This window comes from Cygnus atratus, chromosome 7, assembly GCF_013377495.2.
Source record: "Cygnus atratus isolate AKBS03 ecotype Queensland, Australia chromosome 7, CAtr_DNAZoo_HiC_assembly, whole genome shotgun sequence".
NCBI classification, from domain to species: Eukaryota; Metazoa; Chordata; class Aves; order Anseriformes; family Anatidae; genus Cygnus; species Cygnus atratus.
In genome coordinates, this window is record NC_066368.1 from 33,989,899 (window position 1) to 34,016,058 (window position 26,160).

General features: G+C 39.0%; 1 protein-coding gene across 25 annotated transcripts in view; it reads right to left on the reverse strand.

Annotated features, from left to right (window-relative positions):
- Positions 1–26,160, reverse strand: part of ZMIZ1 (zinc finger MIZ-type containing 1) — a 347,690-nt gene that overhangs the window by 128,780 nt on the left and 192,750 nt on the right. For 22 of the 25 annotated variants that reach the window (XR_007708536.1, XM_050711824.1, XM_050711811.1 and 19 more), the window contains 2 exons: positions 14,085–14,198; positions 827–932 (listed from right to left, as the gene is read on the reverse strand). Coding sequence is in view for 24 of the 25 variants with exons in the window: in XM_050711824.1 (XP_050567781.1) it covers positions 827–932; positions 14,085–14,198 (220 nt within the window). In the remaining variant the exon portion in view is untranslated. The remainder of the gene's footprint in view (positions 1–826; positions 933–14,084; positions 14,199–26,160) is intronic. The other 3 variants (XM_050711831.1, XM_050711825.1, XM_050711826.1) reach the window with 1 other exon arrangement.

Genomic DNA, 26,160 nt, shown 5'->3' on the forward strand with positions numbered 1-26,160 from the left:
CTGACGTTCTAAAACTGGGACTGTATACCAGTTACTAACTAGAAAAGTTAACTGTTCCATTCCAGTGTATATATCTGCCTTTTTTTCAAGTCAGTACACATTATGTTGACACTTATCAGCTAAAAAAAGAAGAACCAAAATTAAACTCTCCAGTTAAATAAAATACAATGTGAGAAGCAGAGACTCCCGAGTGCATTTTATACTTTTAACAATACAGGAAAACAATAGCAATACATCATAATCATTGATGTCCTACCCTATCAGAGCACCGTAACAGATAATTGCCATAAAACACTAGGAAAAAAAGTGCTACATAGTATTATCTTAATAGCGTTGTTACCTATTCTTGGGTTGAAATTCTGTAGTGAATGAATAGACCTACAAGAAACTGTGGTACTTCTTTGCACAGACATACACAGTCCAGGAATAAAAGTTTGAGAACAGATGTTTCAGACACTTACAGAATGAACATAAAAGATATAGAAAGGCTGACATACAACAGAAAATCAGTGGTTTACCAAGATGGAGGGGTCTGAGTATGCTCATTTCCTCCCTAATATTATTGAACATCAGCGTTTCTGGAAGTTACGCTTCAACTATAAGATCAAACAAGGCTATGAACAGCACTAGTTGGGTAAAATGTTAATTCCCAAAGCCAATCATCCTCAGAACAGCATACCACTGAAATGCTAAAATCTGCAGCACTGCTACCACAGAACACTTGGTTGTTTTTTGTTTTTAAAAAAGCAATACAGTAGCAAGTAGTATTTATTCAGCATATAACCATCCAAGAAATCACTGATATATCAAAAAATGTTTTTCCTACCGGCTGATTTTGGAGTGAATTTGTCCCTGTTGGCTGCACATACTGCCAGTAGCCTGTATCCAAGATCCAAGTCAAATCCTTGCTGAGCTGCCACTCGACTAACCACCTGCAAAGGGAAATAAAGAAAGCTTCATTAAACGTTACTTGAGCTCTTTGCAAAGTTACTTTAACCTGCTTATCAGCACGAATGTTAGACAACTGAATCTGCTGTTGCAATATCCACAGCACAAACGTGATACGAGGCATTGTTCTCCCATAGTTCCCAGTGCAAGCACAGCAAAGAGAACACATGAATCTCTTCTGGTGATCTCGTTATTTGACCATGTGCCAGAAGAAAGGCCTGACAGTTCATTTGAAGTTGGAAGGAAAAAGCTTTTCCAGAAAATAGTGCAGGAGGACCATATGCAAAGATTATACAGAATATATTTCACTATACTTGAGAATTTGTGATGAAAAAATCTCCTAAGTCTCTGTCCCTGGGTCACAGATAGTTACTGGCCTTGTTCTGAAGAGCACTGCCCACATCCCCTAGGTTAAAATGCCCTCCTCCTCACTGATGTAGTGTTCTCCTCTGCTGTGATCAGTGTCACAGTTGCTGCATTTCAACAATACAGTATTGCAAAGCCCATTTACTAGACTTCTAAAATAAATAGGCCTGTGCCTATTTGACAAACACATAAATACGAAGAGAAGGGTTTTTTGTTTGGTTGTTTGGTTGTGTTTTTTTTTGATTTCTCCTGGTAAATGGGAGCTGATCTAGAAGGAATCTAAATTTCTTGTAGGACTAGCTAAACTAGGCAAGTGAAAGACTGGGGTCAAGGATGAAAAGTAGTCAACTGTTTCTCCAAGCCAGCAACACAGCTATCAGCCAAGAATGTATCCTCATAAAAATCTGCATAGTATAAACACAATACTGTGGTCACTCCGGGCAAACTATGCTACAGTTATACACAGCAGAGCTTTTACATTGCCTTCTGGTTGCACAGGATGACTTCAGACTCAGAGGCATGGATAAAAACATTATTCTTAACACTTCCATTATCACTTTGCATTAAACCAGTGGTCAAAGAACTCCAAAGGAAACAAAACACCATTTCCTTGGGTGAAGCAAAACAAAGTCCCAATCCTAAATGGCTTACGATACAACAAAATATCCTTTTCCCACCCCTATTCTGAAAGTTATTTCTAAATCAGTGATAGTGCAATTACCTGTGCCCAGCACTGACTTCCCAAAGAAGCAACAACAACTTAAAACAGTAAGGCACCAAGATATGCGATAACCTACAGATAGTAAATAAATGCAGTATTCTGGCCTACCTACTGAACATTATTACATGAACCTTATTATTTTGAACTTTCTTCCATTATCCACTTTCCGTAATTAACAGTAAAGAATTAGACTTCTCTCTTAAGAAAGAATTATCACGGATAATGTTCCTGGTTAGATTTTTGTTGTTGTTTTTCCTATTAATTTAGAAATTACAGATTCATCTGAATTTATCAAGTGGGAGTGACTCCTCTCCATCCTTTTTAATCCTCTCAATCTCAAAATAGAGCAGTAGAGAGCTTCAGGGGAATCAAATGAGAATTCAGGATAATCAATACAACAATACACAACCGAAGAACACTGTTTTATCTCCTGTTTCTCTTTACAATTAAAATTGACTAAGTTGTAGATAGGAAAGAAAAATAATTTGGGAGGAAAGTTGCAATTATTTTTGATAAGTCACAAAACAGCCAACTTGATAGATCAACCTTTAATCTTTTACACACAACAGTCTGATGGTTCTTTAAATCCTCATTAAGAGGCTGGGTCCAAACTTGCAACATTTAGATAAAAATAAAAACAAACAAAAACAAGGAAAAGAGCAACAGGAGAAAAACAGGATATTTCACACTTCATGAAAAGTCAGCAATAGGAGGTAAGACTGGTGGTTTGCTGTGAGATCCAAGGGACACTGATGTTTAACTGTTCCTTTTCCTACTTCCAGTATCACCACAGTTCAGCCACTGACAGGTACACACTAGACAAGGGTACCACACCAGAAGGAAGCAGACAAAGATCCTTTTTAAAAAATAAGTCTTGTTAAAGGCTTCTGAGAGCACTGTGCCATTAATGTGTAAACATTATTTAAATTTCTTCAGGTACCATCCTGTACCATCATGAAGCAACTCGCCTCAGGCTTAGGCCTGCAAAAATAAAGGAGAAAGGACACTCCCATTTTCTATTTTGAAAAAAGCATATGATCATCAAACTACCCATTCTGAAACTGATCAGGAATGAAGGTAGATACACCTGCTCTTCAGTGAGAGCACGATAACTTAAAAAAATGCATCATATATGCTTTATATATATCATATATACCATATATGCGAACATATGCTTAGTTCATTGTAAAGTGTGCAGCTGTGAATACAGAGATACCATTAGCCAGTGGTCAAGTCAGAACTCTGAACTGACATCCTGCTAATTATGCAAAAAAAAATCTCTGTGATAATATAGGAAATAGAAAAATCATAAACTCCTGAGCCCAGAAAAGCTGATCTATGATTGCAATGTCTTCACTAAAGAGGCTGGAAAGCCTGGACTAGTTTGGGTCCTAACAGCAGGCCAAGGTCTACTCTGTTACACTTTAGTTCAACGGCAGTTTACTTCTCTGAATTTCCTCTACCAGTCAGAGAAAACACTGTTATGTACCCTGCCATGTCTGATGGAAAGCAGAGGTCCCCAGTGTTGACCATACCCTGGTGGCCAAAGGACCATCTTGTGCAGGCCCACACGGCTTGGGTCAGCAAGCACGGCAAGTGGGTTACCAAAGAGAGAGGAGGCAGAACCTGAATTTGTTAGTCTAGAGAAGCCAGCCAATCAACTGTTACTTTTTGCTCACGTTTTTCACCAAAAATGTGAAGGAAAACAAATTAAAAAATCAATTCTGTTAACAGAAAGAAATCTAAACTCAAGAGTTTTTCCACAGAAAAAGAGGACAGAAAAACATCCTGCTCTCAAAAGAGTAACAGCAAAACCAGCAACTACCTAATTGAAAACAAACATTTCTAATAAAATTTCCATTTTGCAAAAAGAGTTATTTTCCACCCGTATTTTTCTCCTACCCAATCCAGTAAGGCTGGAAGAGGCCACATGAAGCAAACTGCTCCAGCAGTGCTCAGGAGTGCGTACTGGGCCCTGCTGCTCTCCCAGCCTTCAGATGTTACGTACTGCTCCTCATAGATACAGCAGGTCACTTTTTTTTGGTCCTGTTTCTTCACAGGCTCAAAAATTTTTGCATTAATTGTATTTTAAAGTCCTTCTATCAACTGTAACGGCTGAAGACTTACTTTTATTTTAAACTGCAAGATGAACAGAGCGGTTTGTACACCCTGCAAAGATCGTGTTGCAGGTTGCCCACCGGTGCACAGAGACATTGCCTCATTTCTTACACTGCTCACTGCGTACTGAGAAGGCCTTCCTCCTGTGAACCTGCACGCCAGGGATTTCCTATCCTTTTAAATATTAAAAGGCTGGGATTCTCAGAAACAAGATGACAAATGCGTCATAGGAATATGATCCAGAAAATGCAAAGAATCAAACAGAAACCAGTTGGTAAATTTAATATATTCAGTTCAGCAGACCCTGGTGATATTTACCTTAGAGTGCCTCAAAGGAACCAGCCTGGGCAAACCTTGTAACTGCTAATGATTATCTTCAGGAATTCATTCAAGGCAGAGGCCTTAGAAGCACATCAAATGTCTGTTTTTGAGACGGTGAAAAGGTGAACCTTAGAAATTACAGTTACCCAGACTGATAACAAAATAAATTACTAAACCAATATTATGCGAGTAATACAGAAAATCATCATGAATCCATCAGCACAGTGCAGTTTTCTTCTTTGACAAGTTAACTGGCCTTGTAAGTGTAAGGAAAGTACTAGATGACATGTATCTTAACTCTAACATGTCTTTTGACATTGCCGTACAAGACACTGTCATAACAGATGAACATGGCCTAGATGACGTTAGTATAAACTTTACTCAGATTATTGATTAATAGTCCTCTGTCAAATCATAACTTGTCCTGGATACAGGCCATTTCTATGTATTCAGTTTTGACTTGGACAATGAAACTGGGTAACTTGCAAAACTTCAGATGATGACATGCAGAGGAGTCTGCAAACACTTAAGAGAGCAGGGTGAGAGTTTAAAATAATCTTGATAAACTGGAAAAGTGTTCCAAAAATTAAACACGTATGAAATATTATAAATGGATAAAGAAATCAGATGCCCAAACAGAAAATTAAGCATAACTGGTTAGGCAGAAATACTGAGGACATGAGTTCGGAGGTCAACAGCAAGTATATGGTTTTGAAAGCAAAGCTCTAAAAAATGTATCAATAACTTGATTTTAATCTAAGAAGAGAAAATTGGCAGAAGATACGAGGTTAGGCTTCAAATACATAGAAAGCTTTCTTACAGGTGATGTGAATCAACTGTCCCTTGTGTATACAAAATATGTAACTCGAATTCATCTGCTCAACGTACAAGTGACTGGGATAAATATTGGAAATTTTTTGAGATGTTAAAGACCCTCAAACAATGGAACAGTCTGTCAATCTCTCTGGAGTTTGGGAGTGGGGCAATTTTTAGTAGACTACACGGTATCTTTAAGACATCCAATGCGTCATAGGAATATGATTCAGAAAATGCAAAGAACCAATTAGAAGATCATTGGTAAAGTTAATATATTCTAGTCAGTAGACCCTGATGAAATTTACCATAGGGAGAAAGAATGGACACAATGTCCCCTTAAGTCCTTCCCAAGCCAAATCTCAGCAATTGCTGACATCTATTGCTGACTGGAGCCACTCAACTCTGCTTGAACCCTACCCCAGGAACACTCCCAAGTTTGAAAACTCCTGTGATTTAGATCCTAACTCAGGTAACTGTACTCTGATCAGGCAGGATCGAATCAACATGGTTTCAATTACCCATTCAATGTTATGGTTAAGTGATCTGATACCCACTTGCAAACATACTTGGGCTTTCTCTACTGCAAATTCAAGTTCAGCACACAGGCAAAAATTCAGACAACACACAGGTGGCACCATGTGTTCAAACATGACTTCATTTTGCAATGTTGCAAGCATGCATCTTAGTTGGTCTAAGCACACATGCTATGAAATTCAGTTGAAATTCAGTAGCAGATTAAAGAAAAAAAAGCATTTGCCAATGATACCACAGTCCAAAACTGGGATACACACTCAGTAATCCTCTATGTTATTTTACAGCCTTATTTCCTAACATATTTCCTATTTATTCTAGCAACACCTAGCTTTTATTTTAATGGTGGTACAGTACTGATGACTATTTCAAGTTCTGTCTTTAAAGTAACATATACCTTATTTGCAAGCAAACTTTAATCTAATAGTAACCACCAATAAGAAAATCTGATTTCCAAAAACCTTTCAAATCTTTAATCTGGACAGTACTGCATTCATACCTGACATTTCACACTCACCACCTGTGACACAGCTCTGCAGAGTTCCAGATGGCTGAACTCTCTGTCACTGATGTCACTGATAGTATGAGCAAAATTATTAGAGTTAAGTTTTAATAATGGAAAAAGCAGAGAAATTCAGCTACCCACTTCTTTCTCTGCTGAATTTAACTCCAATACTTTGTTTTTATTGCTGCTGTTTTTCCCCTTTTGCAAGACTAAGGAGCTACACCATGGCAAGCTCCCCTCCCTGCCCCTCTTGTCATCACACCACGAAGTACTGGAACAATGTAGCTCTTAACCTAACAGGCCTGTTAATCAAGAGGGTTATATGGCTGCTTATTACAAAACTCCCTTCCCATTATGTTGCACTTTCAAAGAATCTCTTAACTAGCAGCAGTCAAGAGCACCCCCCCCTGCTGGCATCAGAATGAATTTTTCCAATTCAATTTGCTGGCTGCTCAAAACTAAAAATGCCAGCTGATTGCTAGTTCAGACAGCTCTGTGTTCAGCCACTTGTGCGTACTTGAAATTATCTGAATGCAGTTTGAAGACTACAGCAGAAATTTTGTAATTAGAATTCTGCAATGTAGATGGTAATTTTTCCCCCTCGGTAACACACAGAGATCAGATAAACAGGAAGCAAATTGAAGAATTTTGCAACATGAATGGTGATCTGCTTCAAACAGAAAAAAGGGAAAAGGAGGAAGATATCTTTGTGATCTGAAGTCCTGGTCTGACAAGACTCTTACATTCTAGTTACAGAAGAGCTGTCTCAACAATGCAGACAATCAAAGCAGGTGAGTGAAGTTATACATCGTCAGCCAGTTTCTGGCTCGTGATGCTTGAAAACAGACATTAAGTAGGTTCTGAAAATGTAAAAGACCCTATTCAAACTAGGGTTTTCTTAAATCTATTTCCCATTGAATTAGGTGGATAAGGACTGTATTTTCAAAATAAAATTAACTACTATACCTGCTGTCTACTTCTTGGTCACTTCCTGAAAAAATGCAGCAGACCATGCAGAATAAGGATACCTGCTCCTTTACTTCCTCCTCCTCTCCTATGCATGTCTCTAACAAGCATAAGCATAGAAGAGAAGGTTCCCATACTTAATCACCTCCATCTGAAATTTTCTCCCAGAGGAAAAAATGCAAGGATTTCACTTTAATAAAGCCAGCTGATCACTGGGTCACTGCAATACCATTGCCACCTGAGTCCTGACAGGTTTTGAACAATGATATGGATGAAACATACAGTCATCACACAAAGAAAGTGATACAGAAATACAAAAAGCATTTTAATTTTGACAGCAACACATTTCAAAAAAAAAATACTTTAAAGCTGTAAAACAACCCACGCCTTGACTAGCAAAATCAAGTTTAAAAAAAGGGCTTTAGGATATCATGAGGTCATACGACAGCCAGTAACACTGAGTTATTTGGTAGCATTACGAGCTGCTCTGGGGAGGAGCGTTCTGTGCCTGCTGGCTGTACTCCGACAGTACAGCATGTACACAGCCCCAAAGTGCTGTGATGCACTGCAAACACAAAAACGTATGTTTAACAAATGCATGGAGAGAGGATGACGGAAACAAGATTTCTTCCATGTGAACTTATTGCTCTAGTCTTGGGATACAATGACCAAATGCAACATTTCTAGGGCTCTAATGGGCAGCTGCATCCTGCTGTTTTCTGGGTATAGATGTGCTGAACCAACTCTTCCATCTGCAATTACTCTAATTCAGATCTTAACCTGATTTGAAAAGTGACTTTTGATGTCACATGCTGATTTTTGATTATGTACTTTCTGCATTAAGCAGAATGAACCCAGCCAGGTTTGAAGTCAATGTAGCAGCAGATACCTTGTGAACACATTAGCTTCACTTTGTTGTTTTTGCTGTCTGAGGCATCCTGCTGTGGAAACCCGACGTTATTCAAAGATATGGCTCTTGTTCAATTTTTTTTTTTTAATGAACTATGTTTAATTACATATTGTCTGAGCTAAAAAAGGATTTCTGTATCATGAAACTGACAGCAGCTTTTTTGTTCTTAAAATGACCTGAAAAATCTCAACAGCCTGAAGTCCAGGATTTTCTGAGGAGAAATGCAATTAAAAATGGTATCGTACCATGTATCACTATCACTAAAAATGAACCTGCAGGAGATAGTTCCACCCATAATGTTTTTTCAGCAATTTTCTTCAGTATTACAGAGACCTAGTAAGAGCTACAAGCAGTACAAAAGATTTCATTTAAAACTGTGATCTTCAGAGAGAGTACAGGTAGGAGTGCAGCTTTGGGTATACTTTTTCTTTTAATTTAAAGAGGAAATAGTTCTTAAACAAATATGCATGAATATCTCACATCTGATTACTGAGGTAGACCCAGCATTCAGAGATGAAATCTTGACCAGTAAGATAGCTGGGAGAATAAATACATTTTTAATGAAAGACTAAATGTTGCTTTTTGTGGGCAAACTGGGGTAGGAATTGCCATCTTTCAGATGAAAAGAGGCCCTAGGTCTTAACCATGGTGGTCAGACACCCCATTTTTCACAAGAGACGCTCTATTACATTCAGTGCTTTGGCCAACAGCCAACTCAGGTAAGCACATCCTGTTTTCCTAAATTCCTCCTACCGTCCAAAACTGTCCTGGTGTTAGGATTTCATTTGACCTACCCTGTAGGTACAGTCAGAGAGTAAGTACACACAGCTGTGCTTCTTTTCCCCCTTTTATTTCCTTTTCAGGCACGCTGCTGCAGACCCCTAAAGAACGATGAACTCCGTGCATTGTAACGCTGAAGCACAGTGAGAGACCAAAGCAGTGCCTTTATTGTCCTTCCCTGAAAGCAGCTGAAGACAAGCCTGTAAATCTGTCCATTTTGCTCTCAGCTGTCCCCTGGTTTCCATTTTTACTGCAGCACAGACACAAAAGGTAGCCATGCCCTCCGTGGGATCATTTACATGTTGAACTGTTCAGCAAGAGCAGATCTATGGGATGAGACTAGGGTGGATCTGCAAAAAGGCAGAAAAGAGTGAGACAACCTTGTCCAGCCAAACCAGGGTTATTTTTCTAACTGCTGTGTAGTAATATAAGCTATTTATTTTAAACAAAAGTAAGGTAGTGCCATATGCAGCAGGTTTTCAAATAAAAATAATCCCATTCCTAAACTTATCAATAATACTAGTCTTATCATAAAATAATCTCATCCCAGAGTGCTTTATTAACTATGAACACTAGAATCAGAAACTGTTGTGGAAAGTGGAGGCAATTTTACAGCTCCCTCTAACACTATGCGAGAGCTAGTCACAAACCAAAAATCATATCCACTGCAATTTCAATAATATCAGAATGAAGGATTTCCATGATCATCATTCTTTTTTTTTTTTTTTTTTTTTTTTTGCCTATGGACAGTTTTCTTTGTTTTCAAAATAACTACTCTTGAAGAATAACACCCAGCTTTCCTTGGCAAGTTAGAAAGGAGTTTATTGTCCCTGAGAAAGGACATAATTTGTTTACGTGTGCTCCATCAAAGCTGCTAAAGGCAATTTTTCTGTAGCCTGTAAATGGCAGGAAAGAAAACACATTCAAAGCTGACCCCTCCCTCTTTGACTTTTTATTTATCTGTTTAAATGTTTTTGTTTGTTTTATAAACTTGTATTACCTGCTCACTTTGGTGATTTTATATACCAGGTGAACATAAAAGGTAAGCTCTTAAACTAGCGTCCATCGGACCTGTTTGAACACAATGGCGATGAATGCGCAATCACACTTTTTGTTTTTTTCTTACAAGGGTCTCAGCTTTCAAGGCGTAGTTCATGAAAATATAATTTATTTTTATAGCATTAAGATGCCATAGGTTTACCCACGTGCCCTAAACCTTTCCTCTTTAACTGTTTGCACTTCACATTTTCTTCTTAGGCCTTGATAGCATCACTGTCAGTTCTTGAAATAACTAGCTGAAGTTATTTCACCTCTACAGAAATAATCATTAAAAGGTTTCTACATAACAAATGCAGGGCATTTAACTAACTAAACAAAGCCTGTTAACAGGCTTTAACTGACAGCTGTCTGTCTGGTAAATTTTCAGCTGCCATAACAAATCCTGAGTTTGTTTTTGAGATAAGAATACCCACACCTATTATTCTGCATAGATATAGATCACTGGAGCCTAGAAATATCAAGTTTAACTCCAGTAGTATCACGTACTGATACACAATAATTATCTACTGCTCATAGCCAGTATGTATACTGTGCACATCTATTACACACAAAAAGAAAAAAGAACACTGGACATGTGTTGATCTTGCACATGCTCTCTGTTTTGCACATGCTCTCTGTTTAGCTAAGTTACGAAATTTTCCAGTCACTAAGATTTCCGTAAGTGCTAGCATTAAAACGTAAGCACAGGAAACCTTCTGTGACAGCCTATTGTAGATGTTATTATCAAAAGAAGCAATTCTGTAAGTGAAGCTGGAAGCTTTACTGCTGATGCCCAACCAGAATATTTCCAAGACCATTCTTCTGCATCCATTCAGGTTCTGTTAGACTGGCAACAGGAATAAAAACATACTGTTGTTATAAAGTGAATCAGACATTACCAAGAGTGCAGACAAGAAGATGGTGCATAGAACAAACAGAATTACTTCTTAAGAACCAATCCTTAGATTAAAGCATAATCAAGATTTTGAGTGCCTTTTCTTTTTATTAATATGATTAATTCTACTTGGTTAATTTTTGCAAAAATATCGTAGAAACGACTTGACTGAGGCAAAGAATCTGTTATACCTGCAGAGCTACCATTAAATTGGCTATTCATAATACAACAGATGTGTTTTGATGCTCTGTCATTACATCTGATGCATTTAAACTTTGATGTGTGTGAATGGATGGTTTGTTCATTCCTGAGACAGCTTGCCCTTCTGCAGCCATGACATTAATATATTTCAATTTGGATTAGGATATACTGTGTTACCCTCTAGTAGGATATGATTTCATATCTTTTGACGGTTCCAGGAACAGTTTAGTGTAGTGCTTTTTCCCTGGTCAGAGAGCTAACAGAATAGTGTCATAAGAGAAAAAAATCCTTCTGTACACTAAAGAGGAGGAGCCTTATAAGCAAGCGTCTTTAGTATTTACAGCTTTTCAGAAATAAATGCACTTGCCCTTAGGAATCCATGGAACTCAAATGTTATAATGATGGCAGAGACTACTTGTTTTAAAAAGCATATCCCAAAAGTATGAGAATTTTAAAGTAATCTGTTTTTGAAGGTCATTTCAAATACTGGCAAAATAAAACAATAATCCTGCTCTAGTGGTTGAACATACTTTCATACAGATTTTTCATTTTTCTTTTCTTTTAGCATAATCTTCACAAAGAAAAACACCGATAAAACTTTGTCAGTATTACTAAAAATTGGCTCTTGGTAGTACAGAATATGCCACTAAGCAAGCTAACGTTAAATTTACTCGTGATATTCCAGTGTTTCAGGTGCCCTTCTCTTTATTATTATTATTTTTTAATTTCTGAATAATTGCCCTGTAAACAGACTTAATTTTTATACATTTTAAACATTTTTATTAAATAAAGGTAGATAAATTTTCCTGTAAGATGAGTAAACAAGGAGCCTTAACATCCACCCTTGATATACCTGGAAGAAAACTGTTTAAAAAGAGGCTATATATAAAGCAAGCTCAGATAGAATGATTTTTTAAAAAGGAAAAAAAGGAGACCTTGCCTACTGTACTGCTATGCATTAGGAAGAACCAGAAATTATCACACTCTTGGGTTGTAGCAATGTAAGAAACAATATTTAATGGGAAGTAGGAAGAAGTATATACACTGTGAGAAATGAAAGAATACCTTAATTAGAGGAATTTTACTATTAGGAACAAGAAACTGTTCTATTCCTTACCATTTATATGCATTCTACATATCCTCTGTATTTATCATCTAACACAAAACAAGCCAACAGGTTAAGTTCCTGTGTTTTTTCCTTGCTAGGAATATAATGAAATTACATGATATGATAAAGATGATGCTGCCAGTCAGTTCCTACGCTGCAGATAGTGCTTTATTCTGTAGCAAGCTTGGGAAAGGGGGAATTTCATGCCACCCAGTTCACAGTTCAGGGAGGACTATGAAGCAAAGCAATACATGTTGTTCAAATGCTAACAGTCCTTAGACAATAAGGATTGTTTTTTCTTTCCTGCTTGTCAGGAAAGAAAAAAAAAAAAAGTATTTTCATTTCCATGTACTCTGCTAACAAGATAATGTGTGTTTTCTCTCACTGTTTTTCAGGGAGCATTTCTTTCTCTCTTTCCTTTTGCTCTGTGAGGACAGTGAATCACTAGCAGTCAGACCTTATTTCGACCCTGCACTTGGGCAGGACTGCAGGTCTCCTTATGTAGAAATAAAAGATTTAAACAGCAAGGAAGTCGCAGGTCAGATTTACAGTGTTCTAGCATAGGTCTGCAGAGAAATACTGTGTTTGGGTTGCCTAAGCATGCTTGAGTTGGATGTCTCCTTTCCTGAATGCTAACCTCAAAATGCTACCTAAGTTTCTAAAAAGTATAAATAAAATGCATTTATGGTCACACACCACAACCATCGCGTTTATTCACGGTTGAGGTTATATATCAAAGGTAACTTTCACTTCACACACAACCTTTTAAGCATCATATATTTGGACTCTACTAACATTTCTGATTTTTTTTGTTTCTGTTTTTCTGTTTGGACGTACGATATACGCCTTCTTGTATCATTGGATTTATTCAAACTTTTTGGCATAGAAATCTGAGGGATGCTATACACTTGAGCACACTAAGATGGAGCCATTCCTTAACATTTGGATTTCTGCAACTAAACCTCAGTCTCGTTGTCTGTTTTATATACATCACTTACAGACTGCGTGAGAATAATCCATGAGCTTTCACACCCTTCCAACAAGAACAAAGATGGTCTCTCCATTAATGATTTTAAAATTTCTGACTCCTTCGTAATATTTATGTGTATCATCTTATTCTGCAAATTGCAGTGAAGCTTTTGAACTCTCCTAGTCCAGACAGAATTTAATTCCTCTAAAGTCTTGACTCTACATAATAATTTTGGACTGGAACCCACAGCTGAATGCATAGGAAACAGAACATTACAAAAAAAAAAGTCGTGTACAAAATACGCTTTCTGTACATTATAATAAAGTTGCTTTAGGAGCTACAGAAGTCTTAATAAGGAATGAATGGAAGGAAAAGCAACAAAGTCAACAAAACTGTTAAAATTACTATGTCAGGATTAGACCTGCAGTCAAGATATGCAACAAACCAAATGCAACAGGCAGAAACACTGTTCAGCTGGAGGTTTAGCATGCTTAAGATAGAAGACATGTAGCCCTCCAAACCCACCAAAAATCAAGCCATGGAAAATAAAAGCCTGAGAAATCTGTTAAATCCATAAGAAGATAACTTGGTTGGCAATCTCAAACCATGAAAATGAATAGTGTATGTGCATGTTAGGTAACCTAGCTTGTGATAGGTGTTCTGTAATTTATTCCCCCCCCTTTTTTTAATGATTTAACTTCTTGCTACTGAATTTTGCTTCCTGTGCAGTAAAAGAATCAAATAAACAGTCGTTAGGGTCTGCCTTCATGTGTTTAAGATAAATGGGTGAAAACCACAAAATGCAGATACTGAAAATCAAGTTCCCTCAGCCACAACGTACGGTATAAACCAGAGGATAAGAACTGCTGCCACAGGGGGAACGGACATACCGTCAAACAACCCATCAGGCTCTGCTCAAATGGTCTCTGGAAGGCTCTGGGGTCACCACACCAGTCCAGGAGCTCCGTAGCTGCATTATGGAAGTTTGCAGGGTTCTGTAAGTGCTGACAAGGGAAGATGGAGCAACACAGTAAATAATATACATAAGTGCTGACATTCAGTTTCCCACATCACATTAATGCAAAGTTTGGAAACTAGGAACAGCATACATTTTGGAAACAAAACCAAAAATTGTATAGAGAACACAGAAAATCCTATTTTAATTAATTCTCATCAATACTGATGCAGGTTTCCTAATTTTCTGATATGAACTCGTTAGTTAGGCACAAGGTAAGCTGGAATACCAGAGCTCCTCTGAATTTCTTCCTCCAGAGCATTACCTCTCACATCTGCAAACTGTAATGGATTCTGCTTGGACACCAAAACTGTCCAAGTCCAAATTCAGGGAAATTCCAGTTTTGCATTCAAAGTTCTTGCCTTGGTCTCGCAGCCATGCCTTCCAATACTCGTGTTTCGTCTTTGCCTGCCAGCCAGAAGGCAAACATGACAGTCTCAGAAAATACCAGTGACAGAGCAAAGCGCACACACTATACTGATCCCTTCTAGGGATTTTGGTTTCTGTATATCATGATGTATTGTAATAAGCAATTGGGAGGACCAACTCTGGGATGACAAAAACAGGAATCGTTCTTGACCGAAGTGTGGCTGGGATGCTGCCACAATTGAAAATGTGAAAGCACTAGAAAGCATGTAGAAATCTCAGAGTGGAATTCTACTTCTGAAGAAGCTGGCACAATTTCAAGAGAAAAAAAAAAGTTTTTTTTTTATTTTAAAATTTGCATGGGAAATGCAATTTTAACTGTTACACTCATTTCTGGTTTTGCACTGAACAAGCTGTACCCGTATTTTTTTGAAACATTTAGCAAACTTACCTCATACCATAACTGACAGTATCATCCTTCACTGTGCTATACTATCAAAGTGTTCCAACATTTTAGCAGGTGCAGAGGGAGGGTATAGGAAAGAAGGAATTCAATTTATATGAATAGTACTGCTACTAAATTCTGCAATTCTGGTGATGCTAAGTGTTTCAATGAAAACTCCAGAAACAAGAAGAAAATAGTGTATTTAGGAACTGTGAGTATCTTTTTTAAAAGTGGGTTTACAATTCTTGAGATAACTGAGAAAAACATGAAAACGATGATCATTTTACCTGGAAGACACAAAACCCAAAGGTATCATTTTTAAAATACATCCTTAGCTCTGAATCAGTCACATGCTGCTCACTTCTAAGCATCTGAATTAACAGTAATGTTCACAACCCATTTTTTTTTCCCCCTCTTCCCCTGGTGCCTGAGAAGCTGCATATAGTAACTCTACCATAAATGAAGGGAAAAAAAATGCTCCTATGCTAGATTTTAAGGAGTTTGTAAACTTTTGTATCATGTTGCTGGAATTCTTGTTCTACGAAGGTTCTTGGTCAGAGGCCTTGTTTTTTAACAAGAGATGACTGACAGGCGTGGCACGGATTCTTAAAACACTAGCAGGATTTGAAAAAGCAGACAAGCATTGTGCAATGTCATTTTTTCCTCTGCTCTACAAACATGGACTAAAGCTCACAATCCCATCTCACTGGACAGCTTCACCTAGGGTGCACAACTGAGTAACACGTCTCTGCCAGCTCCCTGTCTCATTGGTGGAGGAATCAAACTATTCTGCATACAGATGAAAGAAAAGAATCCAAATAAATAAATTTAAGAAACCTTACTTTAAGGCTTTTTGCACAATGGACAGGGCCAGCAGTTTGACTTAGGAATCTTGTAAGTAAAAGAGAAAAGGATGCTTTTTGAAGGTTTCATTTAGACCCCCAGAGAAGTGATTGCCTGACACCAAATCCCTCAGTGTACACTGCGCCTTCAGTACTCCATCTGCAGGGGAAACAGAAGCTGCTTCAAAACCCTCTACAATATTGCATGTAAGCTCTGCTGCAATCAAACATACTGTTTCCAGAAGGCAACAAATGCATGTAAGCTGGTGAACAAAAAGCATTGCACTGAACACATGCTGCACGAGTAGGACACAGATCGCAGTATCAACCAAGCTATCTCAGTACATGGGGAAAAATCAGTAACAACAACAACAAAAAACTACCACAGAAAAAAACAACTACCCCTTCCACACAGAAACAACCCATGGAAAAATTCACTGAAAGCTACCCAACTCTGTACTTGAAATTGTCTTTGAAAATCCTTCCTTCTTTGTGAAGTGATGAAAAGTGCTAAACGTGAGCTAGATATTATTTACTTTCACTGTTGTTACTGTTTGCCAGCTACACACGAAATCTTCCATTAACACTTCCAATGAAAGGTCCCCATTAAGAAACAGACGACATACCTGAATGCAAAATAATATTTCACAGGTTTAGGCTAACAAATGAAAAGCAGAGAGGAACCTCACACATAAGCCTTAATTTCAGCTTAGCATCACATAATGCTGATTTCTACTTAGCATGATACCACTGAAAAGCAGTATCTCTTTCATAGAGCAAAAGGTCCAAAATATACTGATTTTGCACTTCCCTCTGGAAGGAAAGGCTCGTTTTACTTGCCTATGTCAAAGCAGGGGTGACCTCAATGACTCGATTGTGCTGTTTTTTCTGTAACTCTCCATCAAGGGATTTCACTGTACTGGGACAGAACGCTACTCTAACCCACCTGCTAAATACAGAGGGGATGCTGAAATCCCGTCGTCTTAAATGCTTCTGCACAACTGAAATTAGTTTAGAAACTAGTTGGGCAAGATAAGCAATTCTATTAATTCCATTAGAGGCTAAAGAGCCCCAAACAAACCAGAAGAGGTAGGCAGAATACCAGTGGTTTCAAACTCTGTGGAGAGTATTCAAGTAGTGCCTGTGATGCTAGAAAAGCTGACCCTGCAGGGACACTTCTATCAGTTACACATAGTTCCTTCTGTGGCATATTCCTCGCAGTTCTCTGATTTTCTTTATATTTTAAATTAATTTTTTCATCAGATTTTTCTTTCCCAGATTACAGAGGACAAGGTTACTTTTCGAGGGTAAGTGCGGAAAACAAAGAGAAAACCCAGCCTGAACCAAAGCACAAAAGCAGGTGCGATTTCTTCCCTGAGTTACTTAAGAAAACATTCCAAATGTCTACCATGATTTTTTATTTTTTATTTTTTATTTATTGACAGCTTAAACGCTGCACCCGGGGCAAAAAGCACTAATGTCATTCACGCCCTCACAACAAAAAGGCTGCTTAAGAAGGATATTATTACATCTGCTATATTCACCGAACAAGAAATTAAAGAGATTTTCTTAGCTCTCGATCCAAGAACAGAAGTACAAAACAAAGCTTCTGCCAGACCCATCCATCAGCTCTCTGTGAAGCATTTCCCATGCATGGCTCCATCCTCTTCAACTGAAATTATTGGCAGCATCTTGACAGAAGGAAGGCGTGAGCCTAGAAAGTCTAGTCTGAAACTGTGCTTCATGTAAACAAGGGAAGAATTCACCTCATTAATAGATGACTTGAAAAAAGTGACAATGAACCAGAGCTTGCTATGACACACCTTGGTATGTCTTCAAAGCTACTAGGAGTGAATGTAATAATGAAGGGTCATGTACTATTACCTCGCTTGCAAGCAACAGTTATCAACAAGTAGAGAAAATTTGTGTGAACAAAATCTGAAGTAGGGATGAACAAAGCCAATGAACTGAATGAATCAGTTATTTACCAGATTGGTTGCAGTATCATCCGCTTTTTAGAAAGCTATTAGTGAAACATAATGATTTCTGTTATTACAAAACCTAACAGAATTTTCAGTGTAATCAGTTATGACTCTGAAAGATTAATATTTTCTTAGCCCGAACGGAACAGAAATCACAGAAATACTTGACGCATGTGAGTGTGTCATTATTGTAGGGATCACCAGGTGGTGCTTTGAAGAGACAGTCTTCCGAGTCATTTATTTTTGGTATTGGAAGGAACCTTGTGTTCTTTGTAGCACTTGAATTAACAGGCTGGTGTAGGGGGATGGAGAAAACAGCAAAGAAGCCTGCTCGCCACTGTACTGCATCCCACAAGAGAGAATTGTACCAGCAAAACTCCCTTCCAAGGACTGGACTGGATTCCAGGGAAGACAGAAAAGTCTACCTGCTGCTCGTGACCAACTCTAGCTGAAACATTTTATTTACGTAAAGAACAGACCGCCTTTGTAAATTAGCATGGGCATACGGGCAGCTGATGCAGGTACATTAGGACCACATTTATTAGCTCTCACAGCAACTGCCTGTGTGCCTGTTCCACGGTTTGCTGCTATGTGCTCACCCAGGGGAAAAAACACATTCACATGGGGAGTTACATGGAACAGCTGATACACAGCAATTTTTAGTACAAATGTTAGAAAACACAGCCACTTCTTGAAATTGCTACTCTCTTCCAATTAAAAGGCGATTACAAACTCCTGATAAGCAATAAAACTCAGCAACAGAGACAGAACTATATGCTTCATACCATACATGTGTGAAATAGGCTTATGCAATAAAGATCTCTCTCTTTTTTTTTAAGGATACTAAAGCACGATCGAGTACTATCTGTCTGTCTGCACACCCACACCACAGTGGGTGCAACCCACTTCCTGCAACCAAAGACTCAATGTAATTTTAGAGACAGAAACCAATTATCCACATTGAAATATGGCAAGGACAACAGCCTTATCTCCTTTAAATATAGAAGACTGCAACCCAGATGTACACTAGCGTATCTTAGAGAGAAGAGTCTAGGAAGTAATGGAAGAGCAGCAGTCAAAATTAAGAACAATTACAGAGGGTTAAAGCTATTTCATGCATACATCAGGAAATGCTAACATGACAGCAATGGTATGGAAAGTGAATCATTTAAACATGGAATCCATATGTTCCAAGTTGTTACTGTAGAAAACAAATGTAGAATTTCAATTTACAAACTGTGTATTTCTGGTGAAGGATTTTTTTCCCCTCTTTTCTTTGGAATAAATCAGACTGAAGCCACAGCCCTAATTTGCCACAACTTAACCTATTCAAAATGAGATGTCACGCAAATAAGTTTTTGAGCAGCAAACTGCTTAACTATGCTAAACAAGTTATTGGATTTATTTACGTGATGTCGCACCAAATTATGAAGGCTGACTCAAGTTGTCTGTTTATTTTGCCGAGTTACGTCTGCTCTGTGTCTCACTCCCTGATTTAATTGAGCTGCTGAAGATAATATAACTTATCACACAGACACGTTGCCATGTTGCTAGATTCTAGGTTAATTAACAGTAGCCTACAGTCACTGCATTTCTCACATGGTTAGCCACTTGGACCCTGTCTACTGTCTAGCTTCACTAATCAACGAGTCTGGGAATTTTACGCTAGCAATAGAGTACACCAGCAGCAGACGGAGATTTGACTGTGCAGAAAAAAGCCCAGCTCGCTGGTCGGGAGCCCTTCCTTCCCTCTGAAATTAACCCGTTGTTACGAGGCATGCGCTAATGCCAGACTTCTGGCAAAACTCAGAGTTCTCAAATCAGGGGAATTAAATCTCAGGGGCAGCTGCCCTCTGGCAGGACAGAAAGCTGTGGCCACCGTACCACAAGCGACACCAGCCCAGGCGTGCTCCTACCACAGCCCTGCGCCCTCCTGCACACACACTGCGCGGCATGAGGGAAGGCGCAGAGTGCACGGGCCAGCAGCAAACCGCACGGGAACAGGCACGGAGTACAATACACCATCTCTTCATGCTGGTATTGGACTGAGGCTGACCTGGAACGAAGGATGCATCTCCTCGATATGCTCAGTCTCATGGTAGGCTGCTCCCGAGACCTTCTTCCCCTGAACTGCGTACTGACACCCCTATCAGTGCATCAGACTGAGCTTGCTGTTCTTAAATAAACTACCATAAACTACCCTTCCAAGTACTGATTTTCAGTCGTCGCTTTGAGCGAGGCTCCCTGTGTGCCCACGAGGCCATCACACCTGACTCAGTGGTGGTGGCAAACATCAGGTGGGGCTGGGGAGGGAGCAGGACTTCCCTGCCCCCAGCAGCCCACACTGGATTAAACGTGGAGTCCACACTTCGGATTAAATGCATCATGACACTTCTCCCAAAGGTGGAGCTATACCATCAATGTAAGAGGAAGACAAAGTTAAGCTCACAGCATATATACATACATTCCTCCTGCCTCACAAGCCCCTCCACTGTTTTCAAAACACTTCTAATAGTAATGCTTCAAAAACTTCTAATTCTTTTAATCCAGAGATTTTTTATTAATACTATTATTAATATTCCTTTTTCTCCACAAAGCACAATGCATATGAAGAGAGGTGCCAAAAGAAAATGATGATTTTTAGTGTTCTGATACTGTACATATATCCTCTGGAATCATTCCTCAGACTTCAGCCGAGTTATTCCTAGTTTGCACAACAGGTTCATCTATGAATTCTGCAAAATTTGTCTTTTACAGGGCAACACATCTAGAACTTTGGTCATATAAAACCCAGTATCAAATCCATCTTTCCAAATCATAAGCTAGTTCTCCAGTGTGCTCCAAGTTTTGCAGAGAGCTCATTGTAACTGAAATGCACGCACACTACTCTGAAGTTCATGGGATCTATTTGCAATTTTTAACTGTTGGCACATTTTCAAACTTTTCTCCACAATAATCCAAGTTTAAATTCTCACAGGATTGTAAAATCTAGAGATTTAAAAGTAAAGCACAACATAGGAAAATTATCAAACTTTATATATAAAATTAGGATGCTCAAAACTATTAATTCAGAAAACGTAGTTCCTTTGGAGGTAAATCAATTGACCCTGGCTGAGGAAGGAGCTGACCCGCTTCGCTTATATGCCCACACGACTGCTGTACCTCTGGCATGTCACGGCTCTGCTCACTGAGAAACACAATTTGGTGTCCAGGCACTTTAGCAGATTCGACCAGGTAGTTCAGACTATTTTTTGTCTAGCTTAATATTCAGCTGGACATGCTTGCAATCAGACATAATGCAAACGTATTGCTGCACTGAATGGGAGGGGGGAGAGGGCTGTTGGAAAGAAAGGGGCAGAGAAAAGAAAGATTACGTGCCCTTCAGCTGGAGCAACACAGGAGCAGAATTAATGTGGTTCTGCATGTTGGGGAAAGGGAGTTCAGCCTTGAAAGAAAAACCCACCACATATCTAAAGAATGTAAACAGGATTCCTGGTCCCTTGATAGAGAGTAACCATGGGGAGACAAGGCGTTTCTTCGTGCATTACTCAGCACGCAAATATGCTCCCAGCAAACCTAAACTCAATAGATCATCAGCACCACAAGCAATCAGTAGAGGACCCGCAAATCAGCAACAGTCACTTGCTGTAATGCATTAATTGTGCCATTATTACTGTACAACCTCAGCAGGCTCCCTGAGTGAGCCCAGCCGTGAGCCCCTCTCCCACGCAAAGGCATCTCCTTCAGATCCCCATCCACGAGGCATTTTCTCTCCCGCTCATGCCCTCCGCTGGCTGCAACAGAGCTCAAGGGGTGTCACAGAAACATGGGACATTAACCGAGGATGTGCTTTAAAAGTAGAAAATGTCATCACCCAAAATAGGTGGCTTCTCTATTTTTTCCTAGTCGTGTAATGTGATTATAGAAAGGCCATCTACGTGAGCAGCTATACTCAGTATATTAAAAACTCGTCTGCAGTGAAGATTCAAAACAAATGGTCTTTTCTTTTTCACGAGGATAGAGGGGAGTATTGAGCTATTTACTTTCTTTTGGGAGAGTGATTTTTGTTTATCTGGATATGGTTATACGTAAGTTCAATTCTCTACAGTACCCTTCAATATCAAAGACTGTTTTATTTATCAAAAAATTAAAAGGCTCAAGCTGTGCATTTTGTATCCAGATAATTTCCCCCACCCCCAAATTTAGTATTTGTGAGATTGAGAGATCCCTAATGAATAGAATTATCTTGCACTTACATGGTTCATTCCATTGTAGGCTTTATAAATATTTTATTAAGCTCACATTTTGAGAGGCACTAGATACACTGAGAGAGAGATTAAAACCATGTTAGTCATGGCTTCTTGTAAAACCAGAGTGAAAGGGGAATCACCTCTGCCCCACTTGTCCACTGCAGCTTCTCTTTCAGGAGAAACAAAACCAGTAAATACTGAGCAAAGCCCAGCTCCTCTTTACCGGAGGGTTTAAGTACATGAAAATATGGGGTGAAATGAGGCTGGGAATCAATGCTGAAGACAGGAGATCACATGCTAAACAAACGAGGAAAGGAACAAATAGAAAATATGAGATTCACTGAACTGCAAAAAGGCAAGGTGTTCAGTCACTTACTGCATAAGCAGTAATGGAATACAACCTGTATTAATGCAGATTTCCATAGATGCTTCATTTACACATGCCAATATAAAGCGTGAGTTTAAAGGAGTAGTGGTTTCAGAAAAGGTAAATGCCTGGTGAGTGAATAGCCTTGGTCTCCTATACCACGAGACCTGTAAGGAGGATTGCACACATGTGCATGTACCGCAGGAGGAAAGAGAAGACACCACAACGTTGATGTGCCTGTTTGTTTTACAAAGCGTTAGAGATGGACTCAACACCCTGATCCTCAAGCACCCCACGCAGAAGAGCTAAACTAAGAATTACTCCAGGGCTCTCCTGATCAGAATTACTTTGCAGTCTTCCTGCTCTGTATCTTTCATACCCACATAACTGCAGTACACTTACAACTTTGCATTATATAAGGGAACACGCAACCAATTTAACCTCTTCTGTCATAATCCCACCTAGTGCTGTTCTACCACACCCTACTCAGCCCCTGAGGAAATCGTGACTTAGGGGTTTAAAAGCCTGCGATCCAGATCTGACTGATGGAAACGGGGCACACGAATGGCCAGATGTCTTTTTGTTCACCTATCAATAGACAGAACAGCAGTGCCCAGTCATCTTTGTACCCTTTATACAACCTGGACTGCAGTCCTGTCAGCTGAGAGCCCTCAGAACAGCACGGCTTGTGAAAGGCTCAAAATAATCAGAGGGCTCTGAGCTATATTGTCTTTGTGAGTGATTAAGGAAAAGAGTGTCTTTCTGGGGGAAAACAAAGTCAAGAAACAAAGGAACAACTGTTTGTTCTTTCTCTTAGACCATGCTCAGCAACATAAGGCTTCAATCTATCTTTAAATTTGCAATTACAGCTCAGCTGAATTATGAAATCGGCTTTCCTAACCAGTTCACTCACTCTTCTTGGCAACTGAAACAAGTCATCTTCCATTAGTATCTCCCTGTCCTATGGTGCTAGTGTAGCACGCACCCTCTGTATGCAACTACAGCAAAGACGCTGTGGCTTCTTCAGCTTCCTTCAACATTTCAATAGACAGCATAGTGATACAGAAGCTTGCTTCTCTAATACCCTCATGCTTTTCAGCAAGCAGTTTGAGCCCTAAATATCCTACATTTCAAGAAGTTAATTTTCTCAAAGCATGTACTTTCCCTTAGAATACTATTGCACTATTAAAATAGCAGTCTAAATATTTACTGAAATTGTTATTGGTATTATTGGTGAAAATAGGCTTATTTGTTCCAGACTTGGTTAGTTGCCTTCTTTACAAAAACTCTAGCTTCATGATGTCTTTTAGTAGAAGAAAAAGTGAAGGCTGCAGGCAAAATGAAGACTACCTAAAAAATTCTGTGCTATGAATAAGTTAAGAGTTTGAGGCACATACCACAGCATTTTGAAAAGTTGGGTTTGGTGTTTTTTTCCTGCAGTTCATTTGTATCAAGATGTTTTAAATACCATTAATGAGACATTACAACAACCCTTGACTAGAAGACTATTGTCAAAGGTACAGCCTTTAGAAAGGAATATGGCAAGCAAGTACAAAATGAGATAATGGCAAAAGGTGGAAAAAAAAAAGGACAGACTTGAATTCCCCTGACTTATGTACTGAACCAATTTTTTAAAATGAATTCTTAAATAAATTTCTTCACTTTCTAAATTTCAGGAGAGTAAACACACATTTTGAAAACTAAGCAATAGTCCTCAGTTTGACATATTTCGTTTTCCAATTAATTTTTTTGACTCATGTAATTTACTTACTCACTGATTGTGCTTTTTATAGCACTTTTAATTAACAGACTTAATCTTTATTATTTTAATCTCTTAATCTATATAGAGAAAAAAATATCAAGGTGACTGTTTAAAATGACCACTGCATGAACTGATGCCACTGTGGAAGATGTTTAATTCACCTCAGCTACTCTCAGGGGTCCTACCAGACAGCTAGACATTACTGAGACAGTTCAGAGTCAAAAGGAAAAGTACTAACAGGATTGTTTTGGGGGTCCTTCGACAAAGCAAAATTTGCAATATTGATTTAAACAAATCTGTTTCATCTAACTTCTCCTCATGAAGAATTCGGGTTACTTTTTGGAAAGGCCCTTTGAATGAAGGGTGGGGCATATGAAAAACTTAATTTCGTATTTGTTGGTGGATATCTACTGGCCACCATGAAGGAGAAATATCCAACTATCACTGATTATGGGAGCTCCATTGCCTACAGCAGTGGTACAATTTGCATTTAGGGAAATGTTATATTCTGTTACGTTTATGTCAGAAAAGAACAAAAGAGAAACCCAAACTTTCAAAATTTGTATCAAGCCATAACCTACTAGACTTAAACTGATTACTCACATGTGATGACCAATCACATGTCTGTTTTAAAGGAGCATCATAGAGGGCAAGACCTAGGAGCAATTTCCTTAGTAACTCTGTAGTAGCAGCCTCTACCCAACAAAAATGCTTTGAGCTGGAAAAAAATGCACCTTCTTGGAACATCACACAGCTAAAGAAGAAATTCTATCTAAAAAAAAATTATTTGCTTTCAGGAGTGAAACTGTCAGTAGCACCATCACCTTTCACCGTTCTGTCAGTTCTCTAACTACCAGGAAGGAAACCTCTCCCGGAAACTCCCAAAGCAGTGATCCCTCTTCCATGTTCTTCAAAGAATCCATTGATTTTTCAACCACTTCTGTACTATGATGCATTTGTGGGAAGGGTACGTACCTCTTGCATCATCCTATTCAGCAGTTAGAAATCAACAGCACAAATTAAGTATAAGAGGAAAAAATCTGTGTCAGTGAGTCCAGGTCAGTTAAGGATGAAACATTTCATTCTGCCACCATGTGATATATAACTGCTTGTGCTTGCCTCAACATTTCCCTTCCCCTGATCTGCATAGCAAAGAACAATATGGAAATTGCATACTTCCAAGGTATTCTGAAGGCCTCTCTCATTCTCCTAATAGTGTAGAATGACAGGGTTGATGAGCATATTCTTTTTCTCAGGATGGATCATCTTGAAACAGCCTTGGAAACTTACATACGTCTTTACTAGATAAGAGTTCTAGAGCAGTATGGGAATTTTTGCAAAGCCCAGTAGAAATAACGAGAAGATAAGAATTCCAAGCCTATTACTGCCACATCATCAGAAGCAGATCTACCAGCAAAGAGATCTGGCAAACCCTTCATGGAAGAGTCACAGCAGCTGTTGTGTACTTTACGCATTGTATTGTTGACGGAATACAATGTGGACAACAGCAAAAAGAACAGCTAAGCCCACACGGGCAAATTTATGAACATTAGTAGTTTGTGCATTTGTGTTGATCTGTACTACAAAAAGGACAAAACTGTCTGAATTTTCACTAACAAGCAGGACACGCTGCACTGGTACTCAACAGGCCCCATCCAAAGCGCAGTAACAAATCAGGTAACACGAGGCAGACGAAAAATAGTGTACCCGCACAGTTTCCGGTTTGCTGGCTTTTTCTGCAGTACCAGCTCTCTAGTTTTCAAAATGCCAGCCTGTCCCCTCTTCCTCTATGTCTTTTCCACCTGCATGTGCTTACAAAGCTGCCTGCAGCATGTGCTTTGCGACCTCCCAATGCACACTGGTAGCGGCTCCTCCTCCATGCTGCATAGAAGCAATAAGGAGCTAACAACACCATCGGAGAGTTTTTCTTCAGCAGA